This window comes from Narcine bancroftii, chromosome 1, assembly GCF_036971445.1.
Source record: "Narcine bancroftii isolate sNarBan1 chromosome 1, sNarBan1.hap1, whole genome shotgun sequence".
Lineage (NCBI taxonomy): Eukaryota > Metazoa > Chordata > Chondrichthyes > Torpediniformes > Narcinidae > Narcine > Narcine bancroftii.
This window is the reverse complement of record NC_091469.1, coordinates 480,493,642-480,507,332: the sequence shown is the minus strand read 5'-3', so window position 1 is coordinate 480,507,332 and position 13,691 is coordinate 480,493,642. Positions and strand designations below refer to the sequence as shown.

General features: G+C 48.2%; 1 protein-coding gene across 1 annotated transcript in view; it reads right to left on the bottom strand.

Annotated features, from left to right (window-relative positions):
• The window catches only part of wdr48a (WD repeat domain 48a), a 128,884-nt gene extending 116,652 nt beyond the window's left edge, over positions 1-12,232 (bottom strand). The window contains exon 1 of the mRNA XM_069933678.1: positions 12,162-12,232. Coding sequence (XP_069789779.1) covers positions 12,162-12,209 — 48 coding nt within the window. The 5' untranslated portion in view covers positions 12,210-12,232. The remainder of the gene's footprint in view (positions 1-12,161) is intronic.
• Between the last annotated feature and the right edge of the window lie 1,459 nt (positions 12,233-13,691).

Below are 13,691 nucleotides of genomic sequence, written 5' to 3'. Positions count from 1 at the left end.
CACACTCGTCATAGCGCAGAGGCTACAGAGTGATGTTTAATAGGAATTTAGATAAGCATATTGTGTCTTGGTGTGAGCAATCTGAGGCGCCTGCAAGCTCACACCAAGACACAAGAGCAACTTGTCCGTGAACTACTCTTTGCAGACGATGCCGCTTTAGTTGCCCATTCAGAGCCAGCTCTCCAGCGCTAGACGTCCTGCTTTGCGGAAACTGCCAAAATGTTTGGCCTGGAAGTCAGCCTGAAGAAAACTGAGGTCCTCCATCAGCCAGCTCCCCACCATGACTACCAGCCCCCTCACATCTCCATTGGGCACACAAAACTCAAAACGGTCAAACAGTTTACCTATCTCGGCTGCACCATTTCATCAGATGCAAGGATCGACAACGAGATAGACAACAGACTCACCAAGGCAAATAGCGCCTTTGGAAGACTACACAAAAGAGTCTGGAAAAACAACCAACTGAAAAACCTCACAAAGATAAGCGTATACAGAGCCGTTGTCATACCCACACTCCTGTTCGGCTCCGAATCATGGGTCCTCTACCGGCATCACCTACGGCTCCTAGAACGCTTCCACCAGCGTTGTCTCCGCTCCATCCTCAACATCCATTGGAGCGCTTTCATCCCTAACGTCAAAGTACTCGAGATGGCAGAGGTCGACAGCATCGAGTCCACGCTGCTGAAGATCCAGCTGCGCTGGATGGGTCACGTCTCCAGAATGGAGGACCATCGCCTTCCCAAGATCGTGTTATATGGCGAGCTCTCCACTGGCCACCGTGACAGAGGTGCACCAAAGAAAAGGTACAAGGACAGCCTAAAGAAATCTCTTGGTGCCTGCCCCATTGACCACCGCCAGTGGGCTGATATCGCCTCAAACCGTGCATCTTGGCGCCTCACAGTTTGGCGGGCAACAACCTCCTTTGAAGAAGACCGCAGAGCCCACCTCACTGACAAAAGCCAAAGGAGGAAAAACCCAACACCCAACCCCAACCCACCAATTTTCCCCTGCAGCCGCTGCAACCGTGTCTGCCTGTCCCGCATCGGACTTGTCAGCCACAAACGAGCCTGCAGCTGACGTGGACTTTTACCCCCTCCATAAATCTTCATCCGCGAAGCCAAGCCAAAGAAAGAAGAAAAGATAAGCATATACAGGAAGTGGAGAGAAGGGATCGCGTGCAGACAGATGGAATTACTTTAATTTGGCATCGTTATTAGCAGAGACAATCATGAGTAGAAGGGCATTTTCCTATATTGCTACCACCAAATAATTTCTGCAACATGCATTGTACATTCCATCGTTTATTCCTTGACTAATGGCTCTCGCAAGAACAAGTACTCAAGACAAAAGAGGAGCAGAAGGTCATAATCTGTTTTACCATTCAATAAACTCATGGCTGACCTCCCATCCTTGCCTGTTCCTGCAAACCTCCTCCTGGCACAACCCTCTCTCTATTCACATCCCTGAAATCACGGTACAAAATGTTGATTATAGATTTCTTCTTATCAATAAGATTTACTTAGTCCAATTCTTAAGAATGATTTGAGTTTTGAAACAAGATTAAACAATCCAACATTTCCGACACATTTGTCTTGCACGGAATAGCTTGGGCAATTCTGTGAGAAACTTGTGTTTCGAATAAATGAGTTATTTTTCAGCGGGAGGACAAGCAACTTGAGTATCATTCAATAAGTTTGTTATATTAATCATTCCCTAGATAATGCAAACAATATTTTAATAAGTTCAAAACAAAATTTTAATTTGTTGATAAGAAGAAATCTATAATCAACATTTTTCAACATCATATCTCCCAAACACATTCAAACCCTTAAACTTATTACAGCAGACTGCATCAGTTCAGAAAGTTAAATGAACAATAACAATGCACAAAAATTGCTCCTGCCGGAATCTTGAACCAACAACAAGAAGCTGGAGGTCATCAGTCGGTTCAGGCCACATTTCTTGAGCGGAAATGGACAGCCAACATTTTAGGTTGAGACCCTCGAATCAGGACTCTCTTACTGAGTCTTGAAAAGGGATCCTGACCCAAATGACTGTCTGTCTCTGCCTATGGATTCTGCCTGACCTACTGAATCACTCCATAGTCTTATTCAATAAAAGTACAGTAAAACCCCTGTTAACCAGAATTCAAGCAACTGGCAGCCCCACGCAACCAGCAAAAAAAATTGTGGAAAATAAATAAGTTTAAGGACGTTTAAAATTGGCGTGCCTCACCAATCACTCAATCTCAAGACACAAGAAAATTCTCTGATCTTCATCAGCCAATCCTTAGTTGCTGGATACCAGGGGTTTTACAGCATATAATTTGGTTTATGTCTTAACTGTTCTTCACTTTTATATGGGAATATGGTGTAAAATGACTATAGAACACATCCACGAACAATTCTTCAGTCTGACTCTGTATCAGAGTCGGAGTAGGCTGTTCAAAAATAACTATTTTAGCTTCTATCATTTGGAAAAAAAAACACTTCTGCAAAAAAAACAAAAAAAAAACATTCAAAGTATAATGCAATTCACAAAAGTGCTGGAGAAACTCAGGTGATGAAGCAGCTACAGGAAGTAAAGGGTAACCAAGTTTTCAGGCCCAGGCCCTTCATCAAGGCATGAGTAAAAAGTAGGCAAGCGCCAAAATAAAAATATGGGGGGGGGGGGGGGTGAGAGAAGGAGGAAGAAGGGGCAAGGGAAGGAGTACAAGAGAAAAAAAAGATGAGAAGTGACAGGATACCGTCATAGATCTCTGAATGGAGGGGGGGGGGGAGGAGCTGGAGGAAAGGAGACAGAGAGATAAGGTCAGAAACTCAGGGGAGGGGGTTTAACAGAAAGTGGAGGTCAATGTTAATATCATCTGGTTGGAGAGTGCCAAGATAAGATACAATGTGTTGTTCCTCCAATTTGCGGGTACCCTCAGTTTGGCAGTGGATAGACATGTTGGTATGGGAATGGTGTGTGGAATTAAAATAGTTGGCCACCGTTAATGCAGCAACAAAATGACATCCCAGTCTGTGTCCAGTCTCTGCGATGTAGAGGAGGCCACAAAGGGAGCACCGGAGCCAGTAGAGGACCTCTGCAGATTCACAAGTGTTGCTTCACTTGCAAGAATCGTAAGCTCACCCTCTTGGAATAAGTCCACTGAAACAACAAGCCTTGTTTATACTGGTCCTGGCAGGGAGAAATAATAATGAGGTTGGCAACTGAAAGCACATAGAACCATAGAAAACCACAGCACAGAAATGGTCCCCTTCACCCCTTCCAGTCTGTGCCGAACCATTTTGCTTCCTAGTCCCACTGCCCTGCATCCAGTCCATTGCCCTCCATACCTCTCCCATCCATATACCTGTCCAAATTCTTCTTAAATCTTAAAATTGAGCCCACATTCACCACTTCAGCTGGCAGCTCGTTCCACATTCCCACCACTCTCTGTGTGAATAAGTTCATCCTCACGTTCCCCCTAAACTTTTCCCCTTTCACTCTTAACCCATGTTCTCTGGTTTGTATCTCATCTACCCTCAGTGGAAAAAGACTACCTGTATTTACTCTGTCCCCTTCATAATTTTAAATACCTCTATCAAATCTCCCCTCATTGTTTTACACTTCAAGGAATAAAGTCCTAACCTGTTTAACCTTTCCCTGTAACTCAATTCTTGAAATCCAGGCAACATCCTCTAAATCTTCTTTTCCTGTAATTAGGTGACCAAAACTGCACACAATACTCCAAATTTGGCCTTGTACAACTTTACCATAACATCCCATCTCCTATGCTCAATAATTTGATTTATTAAGGCCAATATGCCAAAAGCTCACTTGACAACACCAATTTCAGGGAATAATGTATCTATATTCCCAGATCCCCCTGTTCTACCACACGCCCAACCATTCACCATGTATGCCCTTTCTTGGTTTGTCCTTCAAACATACAACACCCCACCCTTGTCTACATTAAATTCCATCTACCATTTTTCAGCCCATTTTCCAGCTGGTCCAGTCCCTCTCCAAGGCTTGAAACCTAATTCGCTGTCCACAGCACCTCCAATCTTAGTATCATCTGCAAACTTGCTGATCTAATTTACCACATTATCATCCAGATCATTGATCTAAATGACAAACAACAATGCTCCATGAGACACATTGATGAGAAGTGGCAGGATAATATGTTAATATGAACACTAGTCATGGGCCTCCAGTTTGAGAAGCAATCATCCACCACTACTCTCTGGCTTATCCCATCCAGCCATTGTCAAATCCAGTTCATTACTTCACCATGGATACTTAGTGTCTGAACCTTCCTGACTAACCTCCCACGTGGGACCTGTCAAAGCCCTTACTGAAGTCCATGTAGACAATATCCACAGCTTTTCCTTCATCAACTTTCCTGGGAACCTCCTAAAAAAAAACTCTACAAGATTAGTTAAGCAAGACTTACCATGCACAAAGCCATGTTGACTATGCTAATCAGTTCCTGGCTATCCAAATAATTGTATATCCAATCTCTTATAACACCTTCCAATAATTTACCAACTACTAACATCAGGGTCACTGGTCTACAATTTCCAGGGTTACTTTTAGAGCCTTTTTTAAACAACAAAGTGAGCTACCCTCCAGTCCTCTGACACCACACCCATGGCTAAGGACATTTTAAAAATATCTGCCAGAGCCCCTGCACTAGCCTTGCCCAAGCTCCGAGGGAATATCTTGTCGGGCCCTGGGGATTTATCCACCCTTATTTGCTTTAAGACAGCAAGCACTTTCTCCTCTAATCTGTATTGGTTTCATGACCTCACTACTTGTTTTCCTGACTTCCCACGGCTCTGTCTCTGTTTCTTGAGTGAATGCTGATTTTAAAAAAACATTTAAGATCTCACCCATCTCTTTTGGCTCCATATAAAACCAACCAGTCAGATCTTCAACAGAACCAATTTTGTCCCTTACTATCCTTTTGCTCTTAACATACCTGCAGAAACCCTAAGGATTTTCCCTCACATTGTCTCCCAAAGCCCAATTTTTTACCCCTCCTGATTTATTTCTTGAGGTTATTCTTGCATTTTTTATGCTCCTCAAGTACCTCATTTGGTTCATGTTGCCTTTACCTGCTATTCAGCTCCCTCTTTTTCTGAACTAGATCCCCAATATCCCTTGAAAACCAAGGTTCCCTCTGCCTGTGAAACTTTCCCTTAATCCAGACAGGAACATACAAACTCTGTGCTCAAACATTTTCTCCTTTGGAGGTCCTCCACTTACACATCCTTACCTGAAAACAACTTATCCCAATCCACATATTCTAGATCCTCTCTCATTTCCTCAAAATTAGCCTTTCTCCAATTTAGAATCGCAACCCGAGGCCCAGACCTATCCTTCATAATTATCTTGAATCTAATGGCATTATGATCACTGGACCCAAAATGTTCCCCTATACATACTTCTGTCACCTGTCCTGTCTCGTTCCCTAAAAGGAGATCCAGTATTGCACTCTCTCTAGTTGTTACCTCTATTTATTGATTTAGAAAACTTAACTGAACACATTTGACAAACTCCAAGCCATCCAGACACTTTACAGTCTGGGAGTCCCCGTCAATAGGTGGAAAATTAAAATCCCTGATCACAACCTTATACTTCCTGCAGCTGTCTGGTATCTCTCTACACATTTGCTCCTCCAATCCTTGTTGACTATTGTCAGTCTATAATTTAATCCCATTAGTGTAGTCATAACTTTCCTGTTCCTCAGCTCCATCCACTGGTCTGTGCTGCCTGAGCACAATGGTGATATTTTCCCTGACAAGCAATGCCACTCCTCCCCCTTTCATCCCCCCCTGAGTTCTAAAGTAATGGAAGACCGGAACATTGAGCTGACAGTCCTGCAACCAAATTTAATTAATGGCCACAACATCATAATCTCACATGCCAATCCATGCTCTAAGATAGTCTGCCTTTCTGACAATACTCCTGAGAACATTTCCACCACTTACAACTTCTAACAGTGCATACAATTTTCAAATAATCTTTTCCCTCCTCCACTCCTCTATCTGCTCTGGCACCCCCCTGTAAATCTAGTTTAAACCCACCGGAGCACCACTAGCAAACTTTCCCACAAGGTTATTAGTTCCCCTTCAGTTTAGATGCAAGCCATCCAGTCAGAGCAGGTCCCACCTTCCCTGGAAGAGCCCAGTGATCCAGAAACCTGAAGCCCTCCCTCCTGTACCGTCTTTAGCCACATGTTAAGCTGCATTTCCCTCCTGTCCTTCAACCTAATGGCCAACTCCCTGAACTTTACTTGCAGGATCTCTTCAATTTTTCTTCCAACATCATCGGTCACTATATGGACTATGGCACCTGGTTGCTCACTCTCCCTCCTGAGAATGCTGTGAACTCGATCTGAGATATCTTGGATCCTGGCACCAGGGAGGCAACGTACCATCTGAGACGCTCTATCTCTTCCACAGAACCTCTTATCTATACCCCAACTATGGAATCCCCTATCATGACAGCTCACCTCTTCTCCCTTTCCTTCTTAAGCCACACACCAGATTCAGTGCCAGATATCTGATCACTGTGGCTTGCACCTGGTAGGTCATCTGCCTCGACAGTATCTAAAATGGTATACTTGTTATTGGGGGGGAACGGCCACAGGGGTCCTGCACTGCCTGACTGTCACTTAAATTTCTCTCTCTACACACTCCCAGCTGCATGGCATTAACACTGACTTCTCTGGTTTCCGCTAGTCTGCTCCCCATTCTTCCTTTCTCTTCTCCATCCTGCTGTCTTCTTTCCTGCAGCTCTCCTCCCCCTTCATGGAGCCACCTCCCCCACTCTTGTTGCCAGTGTGCTTTCCTTCCCTTATCCACCTATTTCCTCCTTTCTGTGGGTTGTATTCCTCCCCTTGCCCCACCCCCCAAACATTTTGTTCAGGCACCTGCCTGCATTTTGGTCCATATAGGGACCAATGACATTGGAAAGGCTCAAGCTCTAAACATGATTATGTATCTTTATCTTTTTTATGTAAAGTGCATTGTTTGACCTGCTGAGTTTCTCCAGCATCGTGTTTTACTCAAAGCTTAAATGTAACTTGGGAAACACAGCTCGGGGGAGCCAGATACCAAAAGCATTATGATTTTTGAATAACTGGATAGTTGGTTTGAATTTGACTATATAACATTTTGCATCTTCGCTCTGGGTGGTGGTAGAAAGCAGAATTTCACTTGATCAGTTATTGTATTTTGATCTCGAGTTACCAGGCATTTCCTTGAAGGAATAGCTTCTCCCTACTTTCACTGTTAAAACACCTTGTATACCATTAACAAAGGTTACCGTTAAAGGCAGGAATGTGGAGATGAGCCGATCAGCCACAATCTCATTGAATGACGGAGCAGAATCCAGGGGCTGGATGTTCTCCAGAGGTCAACTCCAGGTTCACCAATTTTCCCATCTCTGGAAACTATCTTATTACTTTGTACTCCAATTGTAGACCAGACTTTAGCTGAAGGGGGTACTTATTGCACTTTCTTCCCCCCCCACCCCCCACCCAATGCAATGAGATTTCTGATTTGAAAAGATTGACAGAATGTATTGCAGAAAATGAAAATAAAAATAAAAAATAAACTGCAGATGCCAAGAATCTAAAATAAAACAGAAAATCTGGAAACACCAGAGTCAGGGGAAAGAGAAAAAAATGTTTCAGGTCACATATCTTTTGACAGAATAATGCAGATTCAATGTCTTTGATTTGAAATCTTTACTGTGTTACAAGAGTGAATACAAATAAAGCCAAACACTTGTGAAAATCTCAATAATCTGTAAGTGCACAGGGCTTTTACAATCCAACAGCTCACTGCAATGCAACTCCAGGATTTTTAACTGAGTGGAAAACAAAAATCATGATTTTAATCCCAATTATTAATTTAACGTCATCTCCAAAGAATGTTTAGAATGTGATTGTACATTGTTGCAGCAAAAAGGAAACAATAAGGTGTCTTGGAAGACCTCCAGCCTGTTGTGCGTGCAAGACAATTTACAACTGACAAGTTCAAACAAACCTTCTCTCCCCTTGCATGCAACCCTTTCAAAGAATCATACAAATGTCCTTTTTAAAAAAAGCAGTGGTCACAGGTTCACCCATTGTGGCGAATGCTGCATAGGTTGACAAGAGACAACATTTATGAATGCACCTTAAACACAGATTTATTCAAGCATTTCATTTTATTTTGTGGAACATTCTACCAAATCTAAAAGGACACCAAATGAACAAGCTGTTATTGAGATAAGACTGGAACAGAATGTTAGGTCAATGAAACTTTTATAGTGAGACAAGATAACTAAATGCAACCAACATGCACTGCCAAATCCAAAAAGAAATCAGCCTAAGAAGGCATTTTCAACTGATGTGGAATGAAGATTTGTCAGATTTTCAAGATATAGGTATAGCATGGCAGGGAAGTTCAGAGGTGATTCTAAAATAGCAAACATCACCAGCTCGATCACAGGCACTGGCCTCCCATCCACCAAAGTCATATACAGGAGGTGCTGCATCAACAAGCAGGGTGAATCCCCATCACCCTGGTCACTACCTGTTCTCACTGCTACCTTTGGATAGAAGGTACAGAAGCCTGAAAACCAGCGCTTCTCACTTAATTCCTTGATGATGGGCTCAAGCATGGTTATGCATCTTTATCTTTGCAACATAAAATACACTGTTTGACAGCATCGTGTTTTTCTTCATTCATGGTGTCTGCAGACTTTCAAGTTTTGTTCGTCTCTGTTCAAGAACAGTTTCTTTCCAACAGCGATTAGGCTCTTGAACCTCCCTTGTAACACTAATCACGGGCAATTCCAACGCCACAAAAAGGACTGCACTATTGTAACACTGGTCTTTTTCTTCTTGCAGTATGGTAACTGTGAATGCATTATCTATCTTTTGTACTTTTCTCTTTTTAATTTAACTTGATGTACTATTATAGCTTTGTTGGGGACCTCACCCTCCTCCTTACCGCCATGGGTGACCCTATCAGGAACATAGCTCCAGACAGCATTACTCTCGGGAACCACACCAGCTTCTCCACCGCAAGGCACGACCTCGCCAGCGCCGCGGGCTCGAGGCACGACCTCGCCAGCGCCGCGGCCTCGAGGCACGACCTCGCCAGCGCCGCGGCCTCGAGGCACGACCTCGCCAGCGCCGCGGCCTCGAGGCACGACCTCGCCAGCGCCGCGGCCTCGAGGCACGACCTCGCCAGCACTTCGGGCTCAATAGTAGAACAGGGGAAGTAGTTACTCTGAACTCAATGGCTATGAAGGTGGATGAAGGCTCCAATCGTCAAAGTTTCCATGGCATTGGAATTAGTTGGTTGATTTGTGAGGTATTTTGTGCTTCTTGGAGTGCAACATTTAGTGCACATTAAACAAATATGCACCCAGGCTCTGTGGATCAATGGAGCGAAGGCCGTCATCCTTGACCTCGAGCATTGCCACTATTGTAGCTGGGTTTTTTTCCTTTCCAAAGTGCCCGTCAGCTGCAGCAAGAATTTTGGAGCACGAGTACACTGTACAATCAATATGACAACAAACTCAAAATTAAGGGCCCTGGCCATTTCCAACAATGGAGATCTTACATTCAGGAATGGACAAGATATCGAAATTGGATTGTAGATATGAAGATGAGAGCAAAGGAAACAGGGGAAATTTAAAAAAGAGAAATGTTAATCAAGGGCTATCATAATTACAATGAATCCAATACTAGCTTTTACTCATGCAAGTCTTCTTCTGTCCCGCCCCACAAATATTAGACCAATCTGCTTCATCCATCTGCAAGTCAAATTTAACTACAGTTGTTCATTACGCCTGAATATCACAGGATGCAGCCAAAATAGTTTACATTTTTCAAAGTTGGAATATAAACAAATTATTTGAAAATAAAACAAGTGACTTCAGACATCCAGCTGCTACAAGAGTAAAACACGAAGTCTGTGAAAACTGCGATTGAAATAAAAACACAATGCTGGAGAAATTGAGCAAGTCAAATGGGTAGCAAAAGGCTCTTTCAAACTGCCGTCTAAAATGGGGTGCTATTAGCACTCCAGTTGCAAGGTAATTGGAAATGGTCCGACCTGGTCAACCCTGTCGAAATCCAAAGAGGTCCCTGAACTACCTCAGAGGTAGTCAGGGAACCTAGTGAAACTTACTTAGGTTGCATCCTCTGGCAATTTGAACAGGAAAATGGTCGACCCCGCTTATTCCGGTGATGTCAACGCTTGCATGTGTGAGACACCAAGCAGCCAGCATCTGAACATCTTGCAGAACTTCTGCAACACGTCATTGCGAGGGCAGGATCACCCTTAAATCACAGGGTTGGTGATTTAATGGGTAGATCCCCCTGCGATTTGCAAAGTGCTCCCAGCACCTTCGCCCCAGTAATCGCACCCGGGTCCCAGGAGAGCAACCCAGGTGCTGCAATTTGAAAGGGACTACAGATATATAGCCAGCGCCGCGGGCTCGAGGCACGACCTCGCCAGCGCCGCGGGCTCGAGGCACGACCTCGCCAGCGCCGCGGGCTCGAGGCACGACCTCGCCAGCGCCGCGGGCTCGAGGCACGACCTCGCCAGCGCCGCGGGCTCGAGGCACGACCTCGCCAGCGCCGCGGGCTCGAGGCACGACCTCGCCAGCGCCGCGGCCTCGAGGCACGACCTCGCCAGCGCCGCGGCCTCGAGGCACGACCTCGCCAGCGCCGCGGGCTCGAGGCACGACCTCGCCAGCGCCGCGGCCTCGAGGCACGACCTCGCCAGCGCCGCGGCCTCGAGGCACGACCTCGCCAGCGCCGCGGCCTCGAGGCACGACCTCGCCAGCTCCGCGGCCTCGAGGCACGACCTCGCCAGCGCCGCGGCCTCGAGGCACGACCTCGCCAGCGCCGCGGCCTCGAGGCACGACCTCGCCAGCGCCGCGGCCTCGAGGCACGACCTCGCCAGCGCCGCGGGCTCGAGGCACGACCTCGCCAGCGCCGCGGCCTCGAGGCACGACCTCGCCAGCGCCGCGGGCTCGAGGCACGACCTCGCCAGCGCCGCGGGCTCGAGGCACGACCTCGCCAGCGCCGCGGGCTCGAGGCACGACCTCGCCAGCGCCGCGGGCTCGAGGCACGACCTCGCCAGCGCCGCGGGCTCGAGGCACGACCTCGCCAGCGCCGCGGGCTCGAGGCACGACCTCGCCAGCGCCGCGGCCTCGAGGCACGACCTCGCCAGCGCCGCGGCCTCGAGGCACGACCTCGCCAGCGCCGCGGGCTCAAGGCACGACCTCGCCAGCGCCGCGGCCTCGAGGCACGACCTCGCCAGCGCCGCGGCCTCGAGGCACGACCTCGCCAGCGCCGCGGGCTCGAGGCACGACCTCGCCAGCGCCGCGGGCTCGAGGCACGACCTCGCAGGGCCGCGGCCTCGAGGCACGACCTCGCCAGCGCCGCGGGCTCGAGGCACGACCTCGCCAGCGCCGCGGGCTCGAGGCACGACCTCGCCAGCGCCGCGGCCTCGAGGCACGACCTCGCCAGCGCCGCGGCCTCGAGGCACGACCTTGCCAGCACTTCGGGCTCAAGCCCCTCATCAGTTTCCAGAAACTGCCCTCCAATTAGATAGCACCTTAGCTCTACCAAGTACTTTCAAAGTCTCGGGAAGTGCAATGCACAGAGGTGCTGGAGGCACTCAGCAGCATCACGAGGAGGTAAAGAGCACCCAAGGCTTTGGGCAGACATTAGGGCCCAGGCACGACTGCACGCTGCGTGACCTGCCGAGTGCCTCCTTCAATCCCCCGCTGGACTCTCACCGCTGTCACTCGGGGGCCGCCTGCAGCAGGCGGCCGCATTGATTTGTGTCGTGGAAGGGTCAAGGAGCGCCCTCCCCCTCCCCCTCCCCCTCCCCCTCCCCCGAGGGGGGGGGGGGGGGGGGGGGGAGAGAACCGGTGCCAATGTCGAGGGGGGGGGGGGGGGGCATTCCACTGGATCTTCCGGTGGGGGAGGCGGCGCGGCCCGGCCCGCAGCGACCTCTCCCCTGCCGCATCCACGCGGCCGGCCCGGGCTCGGGGTGGGGGTGGGGGTGGGGGTGGGGGTGGGGGTGGGGGGGGCAGCGTGCGGACCCGAGGAAGCCCACCCGCCCCGCGAAGGAAGGGCGGCAGCTCCTCACCTGCACTTTCCTCCGCGCCGCCGTGTTCTGCCGATGATGAGCCGCCATCTTGCATGGTCTCGAGCGTCGCGTCACTTCCGGTGACGACAGGGGGCGGGGTTGGAGATCAGTCAGCAGGCCCACCCCCTCTGATCAGCCTCTGCCAATGTGCTGCCACCAGAGAGACCCTCACAGAGCCTTGGATGTTGTGCCCACCATGAAACACTAAACCCTTCCTACCTTGTCTCCCTCTACTTTTCTTCCATCCGTGTGCCCGGGGAGAGTGTCTTCGACGGTTCAGCCCCCCTGCCAAGGCAATTCAGGGCACCCACCGCTCTCTGTCCATAAAACATCCCCCCCGGCGTCTCCCCGGAACTTCCCTCCCTTTGTACACACCTCCTCTGGTGTTCGCTACCCCTGCCCTGGGGAAAAAAGGCGCTGGCTGCCCACCTTGTCGACGCCTCTCAGAACCTTGCAGACCACTTTCGTCTCCTCTCGTCCTTCTTCGCTCCAAAGAGAGGAGTCCCGGCTCTGCAAACCATGCCTCAGGAGAGTTCTTTCCCAATCCGGGCCACATCCTGGCAAATCTCCTCTGCGCCCTCTCCATGGCTTCCTCTTCCTTCCTTCCCAATATTGTCAAGTTGCCACATGATTTCTCAACTCTTGAACTAAAGCCACCCCCGATAAATGAAGCCCTGCATCCCATAGGCCTTCTGAGCTATCTTATCCTGCATGGCCAGCTTGAGAGATGTACGGATTTGGATCCCAAGGTCCCCGTGTTCTTCAACACTTCAGGGTTAATGAATACAGACCACTAACCCTGTACTCAGCCTTTAGGTTTGACTTTCTAGATATGTCCAAAGCATGGACTTCCCTCCCCAATTACACGTGCTTCAAGAAATGTTGGAGAGAGCAATGAGATTGAAAGAGTAGATTTCAGATTTATTGTCAGAGTATTTACACTGACATAGAAACATAGAAGATAGGAGCAGGAGTAGGTCACTCGACCCTTCGAGCCTGCTCCGCCATTCAACGAGATCGTGGCTGATCTTAAAGTTCAGTACCCCGTCCCCGCCTTCTCTCCGTAACCTTTAATACCCTTATACTGAAGAAATAGATCTAATTCCCTCTTAAATATATTTAATGAACCTGCCTCCACTGCCCTCTGTGGCAATGAATTCCACAGATTCACCACCCTCTGGGTAAAGAAATTCCTCCTCATCTCGGTCCTAAATGGTTTGCCTATTATCCTCAAACCATGGCCCCGGGTTCTGGATTTTCCCATCATTGGAGACATCCCATACAACATCACATACAACCCTGAGATTGTTTTTCCTGCAGGCGAGGCCGAATTACCACTTACCAGTAGTGCAAAAAAAAACTATTCACAATGTACATAGGTCAACAAATAAAGAAATGTAAACAAACTGCAAGACAGAGAAGAAAAATATCAATAACGAGCACAAAATTTCTTAAATGAATCTCTGATTGAGTTTGTTGTTGTGGAGTCTGATGGTGGAGGGGGAGCAGCTGTTCCTGAACCTGGTGGTA